At 42.8% G+C, this 22,859-nt stretch overlaps 1 protein-coding gene across 2 annotated transcripts in view; it reads left to right on the top strand.

Moving 5' to 3' along the window:
* The window catches only part of FOXK1 (forkhead box K1), a 57,760-nt gene that overhangs the window by 21,844 nt on the left and 13,057 nt on the right, over positions 1-22,859 (top strand). For both annotated transcript variants that reach the window (XM_075104846.1, XM_075104847.1), the window contains exons 2-7: positions 5,070-5,267; positions 15,651-15,807; positions 17,083-17,229; positions 18,974-19,167; positions 20,320-20,486; positions 21,189-21,470. In XM_075104846.1, coding sequence (XP_074960947.1) covers positions 5,070-5,267; positions 15,651-15,807; positions 17,083-17,229; positions 18,974-19,167; positions 20,320-20,486; positions 21,189-21,470 — 1,145 coding nt within the window. The remainder of the gene's footprint in view (positions 1-5,069; positions 5,268-15,650; positions 15,808-17,082; positions 17,230-18,973; positions 19,168-20,319; positions 20,487-21,188; positions 21,471-22,859) is intronic.

Here is a 22,859-nt window from a genome sequence, read left to right as displayed (position 1 = left end):
GAGTTGGGCTACTGTCCCCTCGCATCATGTGGCAGGCGGAAAGATTTAGATACTGAGAGTCAGTGGTGTGGTAACAGTATCTGCAAGTCTAAAAAAAAAAATGGCAGTTGCAGCACAGGGAGACAGTCATGCTTAACCAAGTTTTCTGAATGAAACCCCATTACTGTGTTACTGTTCTGATTCAAATTGTGAAAAGTGTTATTTTTAACTAAGCATTTCATAATGTTCCTCAATCAACCTGCATCTCGGCACTGTTTGTAAAGCAGATGCTAGTGGTACGTTATTACAACGTTCAGGAATAACAGGATTTCATAAATTACAGCAAGATAAAGTAGACAAAGATGGTACCAACTTGCTGATGACAACTCATGTAACAGTCTTCCAACCTACTTTTCTAGTTATTCCTTTTGTGTAATAAGCTGGAATTATGTTTATATATGACATATGATATTGTATGTTATGTTTATGTATGTTACATAATATATAAAAATATGATTACAGGTTTTATATATACATTTATATATATATTTATATATAAAGTTTCACCTTGGCTTTTTAATGATTTGTCTTCTGCATTTTGTCACTACTTCTCCACAGTGTAAATGTAAAACCATAAATCCAGCACGGTTTCCTGTCTCCTTTTAAAATCTCTTTAAATAGCCATTTCTTGCTCTTATGCAGCAGATATTAGCAGAAGTTGTTTGGTGTTGAACAGCACTCAGGGTGCTCTAACAAAGAAATCGGCAACTGTAATAACTTCTGTTGAACCTGGTACTGTGTTTCGGCAAATGCATCTCCGTTTCCTTTGCATCTCTGAGTAAAAGGTGCTTTGAAGAGGCAGAGAATGTGTCTGCTTTTTAGAGAGTCATGCAGGGTGTAGAGTTGTCTTGTTGGGGATTTTACCTAAGTTTTTCCTGAAGTCTGCTTTGGGGGTGACTGTTGATGTAAAGTCTAGTCTTCCCTAGCACTTGATTTTCAGACCTTACATAGATGAAATGTTTGTGGTCACTGTCACTGGTTCACCACATGAAGGGTGCCTAATAGCATGGGAGCTGTGTTGTCAGTGTGAGGAGCTTGTCCAGGGAAGTTTTGGAAAAATCCGTCGTTTATTTACAACAAACAAAAATTCTAGCAACATCTTTTATATCACTGTAACCATGTGTGGCATGTGTACTTCTTCTCCCCTTGGCCTCCAGTGTATATATAGCATGCATTCAAAGAGTGCTATGCAGTCTGTGAACTCAAGCATGCACTAGGGAGCCAGCAATCCATTTTCTTTGACTTTCTCCTGCCTGTAATCTCGTAAGGCAAGAATTGTTTCTATGCAGTTTATGGAGGTCGGTGTGTGTATGTTTGTGTGTTTAGTTTCAACATAAACTAAAAAAAAAAAGCTTTCTATTCTCACTGCCTTGCAAGGCATCCTAGAGAAACAAGAATCCTTTTTCACAAGAAATTGAGCTGTATGCAACATACTCTAACTGTGTACAATATATATGGTTTTTTATAGCCAGGGATTGGAGAATGTACCTGTCTGTAGCAGGTTATCGGATAAAACTTCGCAGTTCTGGAATTGAAGCAGGTTGCTTCCCACTGTACCAAGACCAAGAGACTTTGTAGACCATTAATTTACCACTCTCTAATCAGCTGGAAATTTCAGTGGTGCTTAAGAGTTGCCTCTTGGGCACCCTTGGAAATACCAGTTCATTATGCTTTTTATGTTGAGTCTAATCTGTGCTTTCAGGTTGATCTTTTTCTCATGATGGAAATGTTAAGCAGTGTTAGTAATTGCTATGCATCTTTGATAGGAATCATGCAGTATGGATCAAGTAGTGTAACTCGGTTTAAATAACTTGAAATATATACAGTAATCTTAAGGAATGCATGCTCCGTTCAGCTTGGGCTGTCTGTCTTGTCCTGTTTATCTTCTGTAGAAGTACAACTTTCATAGGCTGAAATCCTGCACTAATGTGCCCCACTCCTAAGTGGGAATATCTGGTATAATTTGAGTTTATCCTCTTTTGGTCAGAAAGAAGATAATTAAAGGAATAATTAGAAAAGCTTGTTAAAACTGTATTCAGGTTCAGTGTAATGAAAAGTGAGCTTCCTGTGACAAGATGATTCAGAAGTCATGCTTTTCTGATATCTCATTGACACAGATCCCCAGTATTAATGTGTGTATGCTGATTTGAAGCAGTGTATTGGGCTGTGCTGTGGTCAGTTTGCATTACTGCAGTGGTTGTGATAGCGACTGGAACAATAACTTTAATCACAGGCACCTTCTCACCCCTGAGGGAGGGGAGGAGCTCGTCAGGAATTTACACCATATTTTGCATTGCATTTCCGTTTCCTGCGTCCAGATTTTTAGAGCAGTTAAAAGCATATAGTCTTTTTGGATTAATTGCGCCCACCCCACTTCTGCAGGGAGCGTCAATACTGGAAGCCAGCACAGACCAGGCTGCAGAAGCCTTCTAAAGCTGTGAGCAACCTTGCACATATCCACTCTCTGATTTTTCTGGGACTAGTTCCTTACAAAATGGTCATGTACATGCTAGCTAGCATAATGTGTGACAGCTAGCTGTATGTCCTGGGTTCTGCTTCAGTGGATTGGGAAGCCTGTCCTTCTCAAAATGAGATCATAGAAGCCAACAAATTGTTTGCCTGTGTAGTCAGCCCAGCCTCTCTGTTTCTCTTCCCTTGTTCCAGTCTGAGATTGCGGGGAAGTCACATGGCTGGATTGGATAGCTTTGGGGAGGCTCTCAAGAAACAGCAATATTAGGCCTTTCAGCACACATTCATGGGGTTAGTTCAGACTTCACATTTCAGGTTGACTCATGGTTTTGGAAAAGTAAGTTAGCTTTTGTTAAGATTGCCCATAGTCGCAGACTGATGGGACTGCCTCACAGCATTTTGGGTGCAGGTATCGATTTCTTAGAGCATCAGTAAGTTGAGGATATAGTTGTACCATCACCTGGAAGCAGTGGATCTTACGTTCCTGGGTCTTTCTGAAAAGGAAGGCTTAAGTGGCAGCGAAATAGAGCTTATAACTGCTGCAAAGGTGCAGTGGGGATCTTCTGGCCTCAACAGCGCCGCAAAACTGCCTTAGGGCTCTATGCAGTCAGACCTGTTGAGATCAGCAGCAGATTGGGATTGCACTGAACACTGTTAAATGAGGACGGATTTGGCCTTGACTCAGATGTTGAAAAATGCTGAGCACCTGGCATTACAGCAGAGAATTTCATTGCTCAGTGAAAGAAAGCTCAGCTTTTTCCCCAGTAAGGGCTTGAGAAAGGATGAGGCTTTGCGCATACTCGTATTGAGCCTTAGTCCATTTGATGTTCATTGCAAATTTATGTATGATCTGCTTTTTTCTATAAGCAAAGCCACATAGCGGTACGAAAGATTAAAATCCATAATAGTGGTTCAACAGCCTTGTTTCAGGTTCATCTCGGTCAGCTGTGTGCTTGCTGCTGGCAGACATTGCAAGGCACAGACACTGCTATTTTGAATTGTGCATTTGTATTGAGTCTGCAGGGAACTGTGTTTAGAAGGGCTAGATAAACATGATTAGGCCGCATTGCCAGCAATGATGGTCTTATTTAATGCATTAATGACTGCAGGTGGCAGGACCTCTGAAGTGAATTAAATGCAATGCAAACTCCTGCTGTACATAACAGAGCCATTGGAAGTCCAAGCCGCTGAGTGCTGAGCGAGCTCATTTGAGAGATGAGGTGGGAGATGGGAATGAGCTTCCTATGCCTGAATGATAATTTTGTGCTCTTCACGGCAGGTTTCTGAACATTACCTTACAGCCAAGCTAGCTTGTGTGGAAGAATCAAGAGCAGGAGAGCATGTTTTCAGAGCTGTCATAGGATGTTTCTCTGCATGTCTGTTGATAGCAGCTTTAAGATAAGGTGGTCACAAATACAGATTTACTTACCTGCCACCTTGTTCTGTTACCTGGCAGGATTCAATAATGTACTGGTTAAAAGGATTATGTACAACCTACACCAGCACTTACAGTGCTGGAACAACACTGCCAGAGTCCCTTCATTTCCTTCGGCAGGCAAGGTGCTGGAAGCCAGCACAATTACTGTGCTCTACTGGCCTTTCCCACGATGAAACGTGGTTTCTATTTCCTGGTGCTCTAACCTTACTATCAGTGAAATGATCCCTGGAAAGTTTGTATTGATTGCACATTATTGTCTAATTAAAGCGCAATAAGAAGAACTACAGAACGCTTGCTCTTATAGCCCTGTGCCTATTGCAGACACTACAAATTAGAAAGCTTTATGTTCAAATATGGAAAATGCTGGTGCTTACTTCCTTTTGAATTTCCCAGCGTCTCCTGAAGGCTACACTTGTAGATGCATGATTATTTTCCCCCCCTAAATAACAGTTGGAAAGAACTGTTATTTAGAGAAGAAATGAAGCCTGTAGGCTTGCAGGGGCCCTGTTCTGACCCTGTTAGCTATAACCCATGCTGCATAAAGGGAGGCACTTCTGAATTAATGTATTTTAATCTGAAACCTGCTAGATGATCCTTTAGCATCATGTGCAGAGATATAAATGGGTATTAGTTATATAATATGTAGAGGCCAGTCTTCAAATAGTGCTGACTGGTCTTACCTGGAGGCTGTTTGTTGGTCTGTCTGGACTCAATGGCTCTCTTGCTCCCTGTTGCTGGTGGTTTGACACTTTCTAGTAACTTGGATCTTCCTGAGTGGATAAATCCTAGTCCTTGATATAGGCAGGAACTCAGAGTATGTCACAGTAGTTCTGCGTCTGGCTTAGTCATTGATTGAATACAGGGCTGTGGGGGAATCACTTAGCTTACCCAAACCTTCAGCTTGCATCTAATCACTAGATGATACATGATACACTATGATACACGTACAGAGATTTGTGAATGATCAGTAATTCTGCCTGGGACTCTGGGCAGAAAGATGCTATAGAGAATGGTGGACTTCCATGCTGTGAATGTATTAATGACTAACCAATTGCATACAAAAACACTTAAATACGTTTAGCATCATATGTGAAACTGACTTTTCCCTTTCTTTCCTTTACAGATGTACTTTCCGGTTCCCTAGCACGGTTATAAAGATCCAGTTCACATCTTTATACCATAAAGAGGAAGCAAAAGAGGAAGCCTCATCACCTCCCCTTCGGCCACTTTATCCTCAAATATCACCTCTGAAAATCCACATCCCGGAGCCGGATCTCCGGAGCGTGGTCAGTCCCCTCCCGTCCCCCACAGGCACTATCAGGTAAGACGTTAACTATCCAAAGCGTGCTGTCTGGAAAGGGTGTTCTCCAACACCACTCTCTCAGCCCTGTGTTGTTTGTCTGGTGTACTTGGTGTATAAAACACACCATTAAAAAAACAAACACCAAATTGTTAAATATCTGCTGTTCAAAATCATGGAAGACTGTTAAAAACTGTGTTACGGTGGCTAGAAGTAGGCCACAAGGGTTTTGTTTAAGAGCTCAAAGGGGGGGGGGGGGGGCGGAAATTGAGTCTCTGTTTAATACTATAGAGTTACTAGACTATCTTTGGCAGTGGAATTGGGTAGCTCTTGCTAGATATTCCTATATGCATGGAGAAAAGAAAGCAGGCAAATATTTTCTATGTTAGGACTGCCAGTTTTATTTTTACCTCAATAATATTCTGTTGTTGCTGGGCGGTGCCGGTGTTATGTGAAGTTAGGGACAAGGGTGGCCATTGGCACGTGGTTTCCTGGGAATAGAAGGAAATGGGGGTAGGATGCTGACTGTATTCTGAGGGGCTGTAGCGATCTGAATGTACATCTGTTCAAGTATCCTGTCTTGTAAACTGATTAATGAATGTGCAATAGAAATAACCTGAACATCAATTTACTGCCTGGAATATTTTTCTTTTCTTTCTTGGCAGAGTTGATATTATGGAGTTGCAGTAATCTTTAACATTAAAGCTGTTACTTGAAGTATAATAAATTTTATGAAGTAAAGTAGACTCATGGTATAGAGTGATGTATTAGAGTTTTAAAAACTGCAGGTCTCAGAATAGCAAGAGAGTACCTGGTAATAGCTTCCAGTTTATTTTCTTGTCTGTACATTTGTAAAAAGGTATAATACACAAACATCTTCTGACAGTTAGCCCTAATTCAGTGAGTAGTATTCAAATTTACATGGCTGAGAACGACTTCAGTGTCACAATGAAGCCAGCTTGGTTTTGCATAGATCTGGAGGCACTCGCTTATTTGGGTTTTTCCCCTGATCTTGCAGAGCTGCACAGATGTGCAGGACAGATATTCTAGAAAGAGGGGGCTGGAGGTAGCTGTGGTTTTAGTCCTCTGTTCAGGCACTGCTTTTAGTTTATATTTAACCTTCTCTTTTTAGATGAAGCTTGTTGCTGGGAGGGCAGGGGGAAGGTTTCTTTGCCAACATATGGTAGTTAGTTTCCATTCAGTCATCTTGCGCAAAGCAGCACAGTGTGGTTTGTGTTACTAACAGAGGCTGTATCTTTTGACTCTGGCATATGACTGCAACTGATATTTGACTCCCTGAGAATGTTTCTTTTGCATAAGGAGAAAGTGGAAATAGTAGTGTTGAATTGTGCTCAGCCCCTAACGGAGTGTTTAATAAGGATGATTAATGATTGCATCCGTTTGTCTTGAGCAGAAGCTAATCCAGCCAAGTCTTCAGAAAACCTCAAAAGACATCTGAGGTTTCACTTGCCAAACAAACCCCTTTCGTTTCCGAGTTCCTCTTACAGAGGAGGGGCTGACACGTTTGTAAACATCCCTGCTCAACCCCTTCAACCTTCCCCTCTCCCCTGGCAGGGTCTTGCAGCTCTGGTACCCTGTGGGCCAGGCTTTGGGAAGTGATTTGGGGGTTTCTGCCTGAGAAAGGGAACTCTCTTTGGGGAGCATGTAGCTCTGCATTTTGGCCATCTGGCTTTCAGGGCATCTCTCTGCTATCTTGGTGGCTTCACAGTGGTGGGTGAGGCTGGCACAGTGTCCTTCTCCTTTCCCAAGGGCAGGTCTGGGAACGCTGGTGGGAGTTCAGTGTGGAACCCACACCCCTCTCCCATGGCTGGCTTTGGGAGGTGGTTGCATGAGCTCGAGCTCTCCTCCTCCTCCTCCTCCTCCCTCTCCCCCTTCTAGTATTTACTTTCCTAATTTGGTGTGTTTGCCTTGCTCCTCCCTGATTGGCCCATGGAAAATTATAGCAGTTTGGAAATCCTGGGCAGAGTGAAATTTCCTTTTTGGAAAGTGGCTCCGGGCCCTCTTTTCCTGCCTCTGCCTCAGTGCGGGTCAGGGGCTGTACCTGTGCTCCCACTGCCAGATCCAGCCCTGCCCTCCTGACCCCCGGCCCTGCTCTGCCTCCCTGTTTACATTGCAGTTGCTTCCCTGCAGGTTCCCCGCTGCAAGCTTCTGGGCTTTTTCCAGCCTATTTATTTTCCCCTCTGCAAAGTGCACTGCCCAGAGAGGGAATGAGCTTTAGTTAAAGAAAACCAAACCTGCCACCCTCAGCAGTTTTGCAAAGCAAGGTTCCTGCTTTCTCCTAGGGAGAAAATGTGTCCACTCTTTTCTTAGCTAGGTGTTTTATCTCCAGGAGGGGCCATTTGTAGATGTTTTGAATGCTGTTGTACAGCTTTAAGGGAAAATGTTGGTTGGCAGCATGCTGTGAGGCTTTCACACAAGCATGGCTTATTTCTTCCTGCTTTGAGTTCAAAATTCTTTTTAAAAAAAGCCAGACTTGCATGTTCCAGAAAGGAAAAGGCCACTGTGGTTGTAAGAAATTGGTAGAAACAGCCTGCCATTTTACACGACATAAGAAAGGGCAGAGTAGCACCACATTTCTTCTCAGTAGGTTCAAGGCATTGAAAAGCTTGTGAAAATCATGTGTAGCTTGGTTAAATTCAGCTCTGCCTGTTGGGAGATATAAGTGATTCACAGTTTTCAGAGTTAAGGGATGGTCTTTCGGTACATGGCTTTAAGGTTCTGCACCTTGCATTTGGAAGATCCTTTCTGGGTGACACTGGTGACATGAAGTTCCTCGCCTATGCTACGAACACTTAGCTTTGCTAAGTCCATGGTATCTGCATTAATGTGACTCCGTGTATGTGTTGCAGTCTTGTCCCCAGAGTGGCTTGTGCTTGGATTATAAACAGATCCACAGAGACAAGGTGTGATGCAGGAGCTTATTCCTGGTCTCAAAGTCATGCTGACTTAGTGTTTAGTTTTCCTTTTATTATCTTCCAGTTGGTCTTAATGACCCTGTAGTAACTTAGCTCAGTTTTCCAAATAGCACCTCTCTCCAGCACTGCCCCTCAGCGTTTGGTTTTTTAGTATTTATGAGAATGAAATTATTCCTCTGTACATGCTTCCCTATTCTAAACAGCAATTATGTTCTCACTGATATACAGATAGTTGAAAAAAAAACACAATAAAGAAATACTAAATGCCGTACTATAGGTCCGTATCGTTATTCACATTTTACGGCTGTTACTTCTGGCTTATCTCTGCACCAGAATGACTGTGGGCTTGAACATTTTGTCTGGTACATGTTTGTTTTTTCACTGGAAGGGCATGGATAGTTAGCTCATACAGTCTTTATCAGTAAAAAAAATACTTTGACATGCAGGAAGAAGAGCCCTGTGAGAATCACTGCTTGAAAAGTGTCTGCTGAGGTTCTGTGCTAATAGCTAAACTGGTACATATTTGTATGTGGACCCAAATTTCTATTTTAATTTTTAGTACTTAATGTGCCTGCCCATGTCCAGCTGATGCTAGAAGGGTCAATACCTAGTTTACAATGAAATTAGTGGTATGAATCATGAAAGATGAGGTGGTATCCTTCTGCATCTTTTGTTTTATAAGCTTATTAGTAAACCTGAAGATGTGAGCTGAATTGCCATGGTTTCATAAGCTATATTCTTTAAACCTTATTTCCTTTTTTCCTTATTTTCACTAGGCAAAATTCATTCAGTAGCACGTTGCATGCTCCGATAGTGGGTTAGTCAGAGGCCTGCGCTCCAGGAACTGCAGTTATCTTGGCTTAGCCACCAACGTGTTTTGTGGCCTTTAACAGGTCATTTAAATTCATTGTCTGATTTTTATGCATGTATAATGTAATTACTACTTTCTGAGAGCGTGTAGTAGATAAATTATGTATTGAGCTTTTATTCCGTAAAGCATGACAGAATGGGGGGGGGTGGTGGTGGTGTGTGTGTGTGAGCCAGGTTATAGTAGACGTGCAAATACTGGCTATGCTTTGATTCAGACTTGGCTTGAAAAAGGAAGTGCTTTTTAATAGGCTCTAGGACAGCTATACAACACTGTTTCAGAACACTTGGGATTTAATCTGAACTTGCACGTTTCCTCTGAAGGTATGAGGTGGGAAGCTGAATGAATGCTGACTTCAGTGGATGCATTTGCTCACTGGAACAGGATGCATAAATGTTGCCTGCTCCTTTTCACTCAGGCATTCCTTCTTCTTATAGCACTATTAGCCATCTAACTAAAAAGCCGGTGAAGAGCTCCGAGGCAGGTTTTTTGCAGGCTCTTTTGCATTGTCTCGGTTATCCATTACTTCCTGCATTCAGGCAGAATATACAGCTCGAGTAACTCCCACAATTGGACAGACCGATGATTACTTTTAATCACCCTTGTCTCCAAACCACAAGCCAACTAGTGTGATGCATATACATCATGTAAGAAAAGCAACAATCCATACTGTGCTTGGGAGTTCCTATGCATGTTTATTTCAGATAATGGACCATGTGCTAGAGGAAAGGTTGCAGATGTCACCAGCTACACAAGCACTTCCTCTTCCCCTGATCAGTATAAAATGTTCACCAAATCCACGGTCGGAGTGAGCTCACTTCCTTTCGAAGAGGGGAACCACTGGAGCACAGACCAAGTAATAAGAATTTCAACTTTGCGGATAGCGAACTTTCTCTCACTGCAGCTTGTTAGACAGCTTTGGTGTTCTTCAGCGTTAAGCAGGCAGGGTAGCTCTCAGTTTTTTTCCTTTCACATCAAAATCCAGCTTGGTTTGGCAGCCTCACCACTTGTGATTGTTTCTGAAACCTGTCTGAAACGTGCAACGTGCAAGGACTTGCCTTTCTTTGAGTTACGATTTTGGGGCTAGGCCGGGGAAGGAGAAAGTGGCAGAGGATTCTCACCCATTATTGCTGATTGGTGTATCATGGAAATGCTTGTTTCGCAAGCTGAAGTGCTGTACTTTGACCTGATTCTTGGTTATTGCTTGTTTAAAAAAAAAAAAAAAACAAAAAAAAACACCCTGTATCTTTTGGTGCCCCTTTTTGCAGGCTCATGAAATGGAATATAGGGGTAGTCTGAGGTTTGTGGCACTTCTCTAACCATAGTCCTTATGTGCAGAGCAGCACACCTCCAATTTGCACTTGAGGAGGCTGGTGAAGATTTTGAGAAATGAGTATTCTCCCTTTTGTACTCAGTAGGGGCTTTAAAAAAGTTGCCTATTCAGATAGGAATCTGTATACTGGCAGCGTTGCCAAGGTTGTAACTCTGACCACTGCTATGCCTCTTGTACCTGCTTCGCAAATGTGTGCTTAGACATTTTTCAAAGGCACTGCCCATGTGCACACCATATCCTAAACCACAAAGTTGAAGAGATGGGTTTTCTTCTCTTTAGCAATGCAGATTCCAAGTCAGGTGAACAATTTTATGTGGGATCCCAGGTAGTCTTTCTTCTTTGTCATAGAGAGGATAGGAGTTTTATCCAAATACCTGGCTTAAATTAAGCCTCTATAGCTTGATCCCTACAGATACCTTCCATGCAGAAAAGAATGAAATAAAGTAATAGGGCAACTTCCCTGCATTTACATACTGCCTTTACTTCAGGGGAAACTGGCACTGGAGTTTAGGAATGTTTCTCTTCCCAGTATGTTCATAGACTTGTAATATGACCATAAATATATCATTTAACCACTTGTTGCTTCATTTTTACTTCTTTCCCTAGTCTGTAACATGTGGCTGGTATTGAGAGAGTCTGGAGATTTTTACATAAGGATCTCTATGTGCTCAGGCAACAGATCCCTATAATCCAGTATTCTGCCTCAGATGGGTATCTCTGGGGCAATATAAGAACATGGAAAATATACAATAATGCTTATTAACATGCAGTCTGCCTCCTCCATTTTCTTCAATCGGGGGCAGCCTCGGAGCAGGGACTTCCTGACCATCTGTATAATAAAGCCCCTGATGGATTCCCTGTCTTCCTTCTTTCCCCAAGAACTTGTATAATGGCCTTTTGCATTCACATAGACATTTAGCATCTGCCATGTTATTCCACAGCGTAACTGCAAATGTAGGAGCACTTTCTCTTGTTTTGGATGTGCTGCTTAGTTTCATTTTGTGTTCACCATCTCTTCTATTGGAAGAGGCCAGGAGCTGAACACCTCTTCCTGACTTTGTTTTTATAGTCTGGCACCTCACCTTCTGTCTTAAACTATTTGTTTCCTGTATGGAATCCGTTCTGTATCTGATCATTCCAGTTATTACGGTCAGTACCTTCTTTAGATCTGCAGTACCCTTCTTTTTTTGCAGCGAGAACAGACAAGCAACACACCGTGTCCTGGGTGGGGACACACCATGCACACATTGACACATCCTATTTTTGCACTTTGATTCTTTAGCTAAATCATGCTGATTTTGTACATTCCAGCAGAAATGCACTAAGTCATACATACTCTCCAATAGCTGGCATTTGAAGACTTAACTGTTGGTAGAAAGTGCTATGAACTTAAGAGGCTAGATTCCTGTTGGCAGGAGTTGGAACTGAATCCTGATGCTACGAGACCTGTTACGTTCTCAATAGCAAGATGTTAAGCCCTGTGTTTAAAAGGCATTCTGCCGGTTACATGGGTGAATATATTGCAGACACCTTTCTGGCCTTCCAGCTGAAGAAGGGTTAAGTATTAAATGGAAAACATGCTGCAAAGGACTGATGTGATTCAGCACATGGTGGTAGTCTGACTCTGAAGCTGAGTCTCTGGTATTTGGGGAACTGCGACTCAATGGCTGCCTGCAGACAGTGTTTCAAGTTGAGACGTTGAATCCTCAGTGGATATCAAAGATCTCTGGGACTTGGGGCATTAACCATGGTGCCACAGGATTAAGACTGTGGGTAACTGCAGCTGGCTTGCTTACATGCTCTGTGTGGCTTTCAATAGTATAAAACACTTGCTTCCTTTCCTAAATGCCCTCTTCTGTAACTGATAAGCTTAACCCAAATTAGCTTGAATTGCTTGTAAGCTAAGATTGTCTGCATGGGCAGTAAGCGTGGAACACAGCAGTGAGTTAGGATGTCTGAGAGCTGGGTGAAATGCAAACCTGGCTGTGTGTTTCTCAGCAGCAGGTTATAGTATCAAAATGGATCAAGTTATTGGCAAGTATTGATGCAACATTAATATCCAGCAAATTGTAATCACTGTCCCCACACTTGATTTTTGTTTTATAGCACAAATGGGTGTTTGTAGGGAAAAATCTTTGTTCCATAATATTTTTAAAGGGGGTGTGAGTGCATGCAAGCGTCCCCGGCCAGCCCTGGCTCTGGGTGGTGAGGAGAATTCCAGGAACTCCAGGAAACTGATGTCACTGCATTGTGTTTGCTTGTTTTCTTTTGACTGCACTAATGTTTAATTTTAACTTAACCCTCAGATGGGTATTTTTAGTAAAACTGTTTCTTCACTCCTGTCTCATGTTGCGGTGGGGGGAGGAACAGGTTGTGCCTCCTTGTTTTTTCCAGTAGTCAGCTCTTTCTCCCTTCCCTGTGAAGAGCTCTGTTGTGACTGAGAGAGTGAACACTTAGCTACACCATCTCTTTGCATGGAGTGGCTAAAAGTTCGTGTCCATTCTGTACCCCATCTCTTGATTTGATCATTGATCCAGGCTGAAAGGAGGCAGGTCTACCTGGGCAGAAGTGCTCCATCCGGGTAAAGGGATAACAACTCTTCCAAATCTGCAGCTGCTGCTGTGGCTGTTCCATGGGACAGCTGCTTCTTTAGGGGACTGTCAGGTTCTTCAGTGACTATCTACCAGGAGAGAGACTGGGTTTTAAAAGTTAACAACACTTTAGCTTGGAGAGGCTTTGTCAGCACTCAAGAGAATCACAGCCCTGGAGGGTAAGGGTTTCTCCCTTTTGCTTTTTTTTTTTTTTAAAAAAAAAGAGATCATACTCATTATCAGCCTCAGAAGCTAAAATTTGAATAGAAAAATCTGTGCTACTTGTTCTGCTGATCGTGAAGAATAAATCAGTTCTTGTCTGAACTGCATGGGACAATCTTCGAGGCCATACTAGTTTTATTTATTTTAAAAAAAAAGCAAAGAAGTACAGCTCTGTGCAGAGCACAGATTTACTTGAGAGCTTTTCTCTTTTCTATATCCTTGACCTGAGTTTTGGCTGCATCTTTGTGGTTTGCTGTTCATATATTTCTGCAGACAAAGAACAATATAAGAGAACTATTTCATTCTATTCCATTCCTAGTCTGTGTGTTACAATAATTGTTCGGGTGCCAGACACAAAGATAAAAAGAATTGCCTCATTTTTAGTTTGTCACTGTTTCATGTATGAAAATTACTTTCATTTGTAATTATCTACACATTATAAGATGTGTGTGTGTGTGGAGAAGCTATTGAAAAATGACAGTGGAATAATTAAATTCACACCAGCTCCCCGTGTGAATACTAAGACATCAAGAGTGTCTTCTGTGGTTTAGCATTATCCGCTTCCAAAGTGGGCTCAAAGCATGAAATAGCAAACTTTGATTCATTTTCCTGCACAAACAGGTCTCTGATTTTTAAAGAGTAGGTAAGAAATGCCTTTATCTCTGGCAAAGGGAGATTTATACGTATGGGCTCACGAATATTATATACCTTGCGCTTTCTGAAAGGTTCACCTCCTGCTGCACTTCTGAACAGCATCAGCAATTAACGCCAAGGACTATCGGTGGGCGCTGAAAGGGTTACCAGGAGCTGTGCAACACTTTGCGTGGCTAGTGTATGGGAGATGGGTGAGCTTGGGTTTCCTATTGCAAGGGTTTGTGGCTGGATATTCTGTTGCCTTTTCCCTCTCCCCTGGCCCCCCTTTCCTGTAATTCACTTTTAAAAGAAACCAGTCTTGGTTGTGCTGAGCTCAGCACTGCAGCCATTTGCAAAGATGCCACAAGGAGAAGCAGCGCTTCTCAGTTTACAGGCTGGACTGCGGTCGGAAACGGTCATTCCTTAGACCGTCATATTGCTTATGCACCACAGGCATTGCCCATTGAGCAAACAAGGGTTGTCTCACTTTCTTCTCTGTCTGCATGTGTACATGCATGTGGGGGAAGCTATTTAGACAGTCACCTTTTTGAGGAAGGGACAGTGTTCTGTGTATTTTAGTGAAGCGTTTAGCACAATGCTGTGATGAGTGTCAGTTACTGCACTTATTTGTGTCGGGTTTAGTACTGCTGTGGGGCATTTGACTGGTAAGGGGATTGTTTACATCAATTTTCCTGCATTCTGGTTCCCAGCTGTGGGCTTCGGTTTGCATCTCTTCATACAATTTGAACGGCTTGTTTTGCTATGCAAGTCTTCTGTGTTTTGTTTTGCTTTCTTGTTCACTGTTTCTCTGCTCTTATGTAGAAGACATGTAATGCTGGGATTTGGCTACGCATCGTGCTGCTCTGGCATTGCACCCTCAATGATGGACAGCAGAGAATGGAAAAAGGGAACTTCAGATTCCCAGACTCATCCCTCTCTTCCTGTCCTTCCAACCCCGCAAATCAGGGATGTGTGATCCCTAGACAAGCCTTTCTGAGTAGTTCTCATCTTGTAGCACTCACTTCTATGTGCCTGAGTGGAACTGCGAGTTGCAGCGACCTTTTATTTGTTTGTAGCTTTCTAGCAGCTTTCATGCCCAGTAGTTGTTCCTGTAATGCCATCTTGTGGTGGCCTTGGGACTCTAAATGTGTCTTTTCCCCACACTAGCCGGAGCTGATGAGTGAGCTACCTTCTGTTGTAACAGTGATTGCAGCTCCCTTTGATAGCTGTGCTTGTGTGCTGGTGAATCAAGGAAATCCCTATTTCTAGCTGTGTGGCACTGATCAGGGTATGATCTTCTGAAGCTCATGTGTTGTGTTAGACAGGGACCTTCATGGCAGACTCATGCGCTGGGTGCGTTAACTATGATACTGTAAAAGAATATAGCCTGTATCTTTAGAAGAATTTATTTAATATTACCTGTGTTATAAGGAGAGTGACATGTTGTTCATTCACAAGTTTTAATAGCCAAGCTATTTATTTAGTTAAGTATTAATCCCTGATACCGCGTATGTTGTTTTAAGTCCTGCATTGGTTTAAGTGCTTCTCTAATCACAGAAGAGCTGTTCAGTGCTTTGAGACTCTACAGTCTTGTGATTGCAAAAAGAAGGGGCTGTCAGGATTTTGTAGAAATTCCAATTTTACTCTGTTTTTTTTCTCAATTTGTCTGGGCTTTGGATAAGCCACAGGGGCAAAAATAAGTCTGAGGCATATCTTCTGCTTTGTGACCTGGGAGCTTTAGTGTACCTTAGAGAGTAAGATCTATGTGTCTTGTTAATAAATGAAGTAACTAATAACTTTATTTCCTTTTTGCCTCTCCAGTGTTCCCAACTCTTGCCCAGCCAGTCCACGTGGTGCTGGATCCTCAGGATATCGTTTTGTTCACAACATTACCTCGGATCTGCAGCTGGCAGCAGAGTATGCCGCAAAAGCAGCATCAGAACAGCAGGCAGATGCATCTGGCGGGGACAGCCCAAAGGTTCGGAGAAACATTACTTACCCATCAATGCTCATTGGGAGGCTTATTAAGACCTGGCAGTTTAACTATATCCAGCACTGGCAATAAAAGGGGTCTAAGAATACTCTGGCCATAAGGGCACTATGTACAGTATTCTTCAGGATTTTGAGACCATGCCTTCAAACCAGCATCTTATTAGCAGTAGATGATGAATCTGCCTGCTTAGCAGCCCAAAATGTATTCAAGTCATTTGCCAAAGTGGATAAGGAAGAATTTTTTTTCATGTTTGATAAATCAAGAACCCATAAAGAAGAGGTGCATTAAAATTCAGAGCCTCATTTTCCCCTTTTAACTAATGGTATTTTGCAAAACACAGTTGGAGAAAGGGGAAGCAGGGGAAGAAACCAGATCCTTGCCATGAGAAATCTGTATTCTGACTTTAAAACAAACATGAAGGCCTGTCAAGCAAGCATTAAATGAGGAGAGTAGAAAGTGGAATTTAGATTAAAAAATAACTTAGTTATAATGATAAAATTTACTTTTGGTAAGCTGATCTTCAGATCAAAGTTAGAGGTCTCAATCTAAAACCACCTGATTTGGGATTGGGTGGAGGAGCACAATAGTAGATGGCTTTTTTTTGTAGATTGAATTCTCCCTTGAGACAAGAAGGGCTGTTCTTTATGGAGTAATATGAAGAGCTGGGAATATGAGATCTGGCAAACAAAGTTCCTAGAAGGAAACAAGTCCTGCTGGAGAGGGGAAGGGACGGGATCGAGTTTCATATTGGGCTTGTTGCTGGGAGGAGAGCTGATAGCATACTTGCATGAAACCTTTCTAACAAAGTGTAGTTGTAGCTGGGCAGAACTGAAGGCTTTACCTTCATGAACACTGAAAGCAGTGAATGTACCCTGCACTCTCAAACTCTTTGCCTCCAATTGCTTGTCCTGATCCTGTTCCTTGTGCTGATGTAAGCACGTGTGGTAGATTCAGTGGGGAATGGAATCAGGTTAAAGTTAGCTTTTTTGTGTGTGTTTGTGGGGAGAGGGAAGGAGATACTTCAATCTCTCTTGTCCTATAGTCCTGTTTGCACACAAATGCTTGTGTGAAATTAGGAGGCGGCAGTATAAAACCACAGTGAAAGGGAAGAGCGTGATGCTGCTCCTAGTTGCCCCAGATGCTCCCTTAGCATCTGTGAAAACTACAGCCCAATGTGCTTTTTTAGTTTGGGTTGTTGGTATGCTCTGTTGTAGGACTTCTTTGTTAGTGAATAAATTGCTGTTTGTTTTTTTTCCGTAGGATGAGTCCAAGCCACCCTATTCTTATGCTCAGCTAATTGTGCAGGCTATATCTTCAGCACAGGACAGGCAATTAACACTAAGTGGGATCTATGCCCACATTACCAAGCATTATCCGTATTACAGGACTGCTGACAAAGGCTGGCAGGTGAGTTCTTTCTTGACACTGACAAGCTTTTAAACTGCTTTGACAGGGCTTATCTGCTTTGAAATACATCCTGTAAAGGTTTGGGGCACTGGGAATAGAGCTGCTTTGACTATTCCCAGAGTGAATTTGTTTAACATAAGCTAACTGGTTTGTTTGTGGGTGATTCGGGTTTTTTAAATACTTTCTAGGGCAATGTAGTGTGTTACTATTGGGTCCTCTGGTTTCTGAAACCCTTCTAATGCTGTAGTCATATGTCTTTCATTTTTGTCTTTATTCTTCCACATCCTTGCTGTCACTCACTCCTCTGCTTAGATACTTGGTTAATCTTTCACCTTGTCTTTGGCGTGATCTGTCCAAGAAGATGATGTCCAGCCTAAAACTGAGATCCCAGTTTTTAATCATAATACCTGAACTCATCACAAATGTTTTGTTTTCCCAGTGTATCAACTGCATTGCTTAAGTCACACTTCGCAAGTTTTGAATCTCAGAATGCAAACTTGGGGAACTTGGAATCTGTGCCTTCCTTGTGGTATTAAAGGAAATCTGACTAGCTTCATAGGAGAGTTTGGATGTAGTTTACACATGCTAAGTCACACTGAAGTGTTCACTTGAGGGCTGCTTTCAAAGTTCCAAAAACCTCAGGTCCACCTACTTTCAGACTTTCTTGGCATCACACCCCTGAAATGGGTGTTGTCGTTTGAATATAATACACTAATGCAGCTGGAAAGACTCTTGCAGCTGCTGATTTCATTGTGTTCAACTGGCAGGAGCAGTACTGCTTGGTGCACTTTGAGTACAGTTGGAATAAATACATTTCTGCCTCCCTGGCTTTCCCCTGCAGTTCTAATTAATTGTGGAATTCACTTCCTGCCTTAACCTGCTCAGCAGAGTTGTGCTTTGCAAACCAGTTGCTGTGTCCTGCTTCAAAGAGAGGTGCATTTCAGTAGAAGGTGAAATTGCCTTTTCCCCTCCCTTACCAGTGGCATTGTACGGCTTCACTTGTGAAGAGCTCATCTAAAGCTGCTACAAAATCTCTTGTTTTGTCTTGAAAGTGGAAGAGGGATGAGTTTGTGCACACCTGGGCTTACTGAGCCTTTCTCCTAGCCCAAAAGGCAGTGCTACTGCCAGTTAGAGGCAGCTTTTACAGTGAAAAGGATAGTCTTGTCAACATTTAGAGAGGCTAAGCTAGTGCCATATTGGTAATGGATTCTCCTCAGACACAGCTGTCTGAAGGCATGTCGGCTGCCTTGCATTATGATTACCCTGAGATGCAGTGCCCTTTAGGGCATGTTTGGGCACCCCGGTGATCTTTCAGCAGGTAAGCAGTTAGTACAGGCTCAGGCAATTTTTCTTCTGCTTGCCTAGAATAAGGTCTGCTTTTGAGAGAGTTCTGATGTGGTTTACGGTGATTTCCCCCTGCCTCAGCAAAAGCTCTGCTTTCATTGCTTTCCACAGGAAAGTCACAGCACTATCTGGCTCCAGATGTATTTAAGTGGTGGTATATTACCAAGCAAACCCATCTTTCAGCATGGTTAGTAGAAATTCTTGACACGTTTCCCCAGGTTTTCTTTTGCAGTTCTCCTGTGACTTTGGAGCTGTGTGAGTTGAGTGACTTGTTTCTGTCTTCAACACTGAATCTGGTTGCGTGGATTTTATTTTTCCAAGCTCAGTGGTGAAACCCATTCATCTTTGTTACGCGCTTCCTCCTGGCAATATAATCATCTCATTCTTCTACTTCCTGCAGAATTCCATTCGGCACAACCTCTCCTTGAACCGTTACTTTATTAAAGTCCCACGCTCCCAGGAGGAACCTGGAAAGGGCTCCTTTTGGCGAATTGACCCTGCCTCTGAAGCCAAACTAGTAGAGCAAGCGTTTAGAAAACGAAGGCAAAGAGGAGTGTCCTGCTTCCGAACACCTTTTGGGCCTCTCTCTTCCAGGTAACTCCAACTTCCTCTAATCTCTGTGCCAAACTCATTACAAAGAAAACAAACAAAAACTTCTCCTGAAGTATGGTGAGCAAACTTTAGTTTTGTTTGTAGTTAGAGAGGTAATATAGTTGGATAGTCCTGAGGCATAATCTGAAGACTGTTCCGACTCCTTAAGTGTTTACAAAAAAAAAAAATCTAGAACCAAACTACAAAAATGCAGCAAATAACATATCTGTTTTGGCATAATTTCAAAAAAATTCAAAGCAGTTATTGCTGGAGTAAGTGTTTTCAGATGCTAATCTCTCATTTCAGGAAAGCTGTGTTTAGATGTGGATAAGATCATAGTGGGAATTACTTTTGTGGTATTTAAAACACTGTCTTACAGGGAAGATGAGGTTGATCATGGTTGTCAGCAGTGAAGCAATGGGAGGTGTCTTGTGTAGCCACTCCAGTCAGCGATGTAACTGCAAAAGAGGAGCTATGTGCAGTGACAGCTTTTTCTGAGCCCCGTAGCTGTGAGGATAAAACTTGAAACTGCTCCAGCTAGTGTTGAATTGCATGTTCTTCCCACGCATCGTTTCTTTTCTGTCTGCTAAAACAGGGGAAGCAGGAGGAAAGGTTTTCAGCTGATGAGCTTCCCTATCTTGTTTGTCATTAAAGAAATGTTTAATTCCTCATGTGCTTGGCCACATGTGGGACCAGAGGTGGGAACCAAGTTGCTGGGGAGGAAGGCAATGAGGAAAAGACGGAGCAACTGGTCTTTAGGCATACGCAGGACAGACACTTGCATCTATGTTGCCTCTTTTTCTTCCTCTCCTCATCACTCCCTGACACAGATCCTTTGAGAATGGCCTGAAATTATAAAACACGAGGAACTACCAGCTTGTTTGTCAGCAGCAGATCTTAAAATGAAATGTTAAGCATACTCTGAAGGGTCCAGTTTATTTCAGCAAGGAATAATATGACGGTATTTGGCGCTAGAGCATTTGAGAGGTTACTGTGTACTTTTCAACTCTTCCCAGCAAGGCTGTAGTGGGTAGTGTGGAAGAAAGGCTGTCCTACTGCTAGAGAATCCTGTACTGGAGATAACTCTTGGCCTCTGCTGCTGTGTTGTGGTTGAAATGTATCTACACTTGCCAACACTATGTTCTGGTGTTTCAGGAGTGCTCCTGCCTCCCCTACTCACCCTGGCCTGCTGTCCCCTCACTCTAGTGGCCTACAGACTCCAGAGTGCCTGTCACGGGAGGGCTCACCCATTCCACATGATCATGACTTTGGGTCAAAGTTAGCCTCAGTTCCAGAGTATCGGTATTCACAGAGTGCACCTGGTGAGTAGCTCTTCTTTCACAGAGTGACTGTTAAATTGCCTCAAGTACCATGCTGAGGACACGGCAGGAATGTTCCTGCCAGTGTGTTACAGGAGGATCTAGGTCTCTCCACTTTGTTAGTCTAATGATGCATATACAACTTCAGGCCATTTTTTCTTACTGTCTTGGGATAAGGGGGGCAGGTGATAAAGGAATGTGTAGAAACATCCGAGCTAACCTTGAACTAGGTGGCTTGAAAGAATTGACATCAGAGTAGCCATGGTAGTGCACAGCTCGCTCTCACTAATTTACCAGCCTTCTGGATAAGATCAGCTTGGCTACATAGAGCTCTGGTGCTGTGGTCAGGACATTGGTAATTTGTTAAGCTCTAGTAAGTATCTGCTTGTCAGCTGTGCTGTAACTGGCCTGATGTATAGGGTGTCCCTGGTGAAGTTGGGAGGCAAAGCTCATTAAGTAAAGCTGGCTTTTTTTGTGCTCATTGCGGCTTTTTTCCACAGAAATGTTCTCAGGTGGCAGGGAAGGTTTTTGTAAGTTAGGAAACAGAAGATTGAAGGTGGTATTTCTGAAGCCTTATTTTTTGTTCCCTACCCCACTCCTCCCAATGCTGAAGAACTGAGTATTGCAGATTAGAAGCGCATAGGTGAAATGAGTGGAGGTCTTTTTTGCCTCTCCTATTAATGTGTGCTTCTCCCTTCTGTTTAGGATCTCCAGTCAGTGCCCAGCCAGTGATTATGGCTGTTCCTCCCCGACCATCTACTCTGGTGGCAAAACCAGTTGCGTACATGCCAGCATCAATAGTGACTTCTCAACAGCCTTCATGTCATGCAATTCACGTAGTTCAACAAGCTCCCACTGTTACAATGGTCCGAGTTGTGACCTCCTCTGCAAACTCTGCAAATGGATACATCCTCACAAATCAGGGCACAGCAGGAGGAGCTCATGAAGCTGCAGGAGCAGTGTTGGACTTAGCTGGTGACCACCGAGGTAGCTTTTCACCTCCTTTGCTACTCTGCTAATAAGTCTTGGGCGGGCTCGTGGGGAAATGGGTGGTCAAATGCTGTTTCACTGACTGGGTGCTTAGCCCTTAATAAAAGATGTTTCTCCAGGTAAAACTTAAACCAAGTAAGAGCTCATCCATTTGTCTCCACCAGCAAGCAGGACAACTATGCTCCCTTGTCTCATGTGGGCAGCAAATGTAACAGACTTAAGAGGCTGAAGAAATATGCAGTGCTTCTTAATATTTATATTATCCCCAATATTAATATTATGCCTGTGTGTTGGTCAGCTGGATGTGCTATGGAAATGTATGCTTTTTTCCAACCAAAAGAGATGGTCTGGGAAAGGCTGAAACTGTCTGCTTCAGGATGGCCTTGTAAATAAATGATTGAGCCCTTCTCTTCTGCAGGCCTGGATTCCTAGAGGAAAGCACGTGCTTCTGGAAGTGCAGGCAGTGCCCCATTAAAGCAATCTTCAAAAACCAGTTACAACAAAGGCCGCCCTTTTCCTAAGCTGGAAATTCCAGCCTTGGGGGATTTAGTGAGTTAAACACTCTTGCTGTGATCCAGACAACACCTTGTCTGCTCACCATTTCAGAAGGGCTTAGTGCTACAAGACAAATGTGTGTTGTACCACCACCAAGACTAGTTACTTTGATTGCTTTTATGTGGGCAGTGGGGCAATGGATCTTCTCTAAGGGAAAGAAAAAAAATGACAGAGACCTTCCCCTACGGTAGTAGCCGGACCACTGGCATTTTTAGTTCAACACTGGTTATCCTGCTTGAGTTTCACTCGCATTCTCTAGAAATTCCTGTCTGGATCCCATGCATGTTCCTGAAGCTCTTAACAGTTGCAGCTGTCTGTCACCTGCTCCCTTCTTTCATTCACTAATTCTTGCTGTCTGTCACTTGTTCTTTCCCTACTTGTCCCTTTCTTATTGCTACAGCTACCCTTTTCTAGTCTCTACCTTCCTTTTGTTTTTCCTGGTTGCTCCATTTTCCATCCTAATCTCCCAGCTTTCCTTGCCTTTTCTTTCCCCTCTTTCCATTGGCGTGCCTGCAGGTCTCGGCTCAATGATTATGTCCCATCTAACTCTACTCTTATTGTCTTCTAATGTTAAAATGGGAGAAGTCTGCTCTTCCTACAGGATTAACGAGTTTGTGCTTCCCGCCTGCCTTCTCTGTTTAGAGACCCACAGAGCCCCTGGAGAAGAGTGGCTCTCTTCTCCTTCATGCCCAGCCAGAGGCTGCCCTGTATCTGTTACATACCCACTGAACTGACCCCTTACTTGTTCTGGGAAGTGAGATAATTGGTTGAGTGCTCTCAAACAGTTATCTCTATCCAGGAACTCAGCCCTCCTTTCATCCTTTTTTATTT

This window comes from Phalacrocorax aristotelis, chromosome 10, assembly GCF_949628215.1.
Source record: "Phalacrocorax aristotelis chromosome 10, bGulAri2.1, whole genome shotgun sequence".
Classification (NCBI taxonomy): domain Eukaryota; kingdom Metazoa; phylum Chordata; class Aves; order Suliformes; family Phalacrocoracidae; genus Phalacrocorax; species Phalacrocorax aristotelis.
Note: the sequence above shows the minus strand (reverse complement) of the source record. Positions and strands in the feature narration are given on the sequence as shown.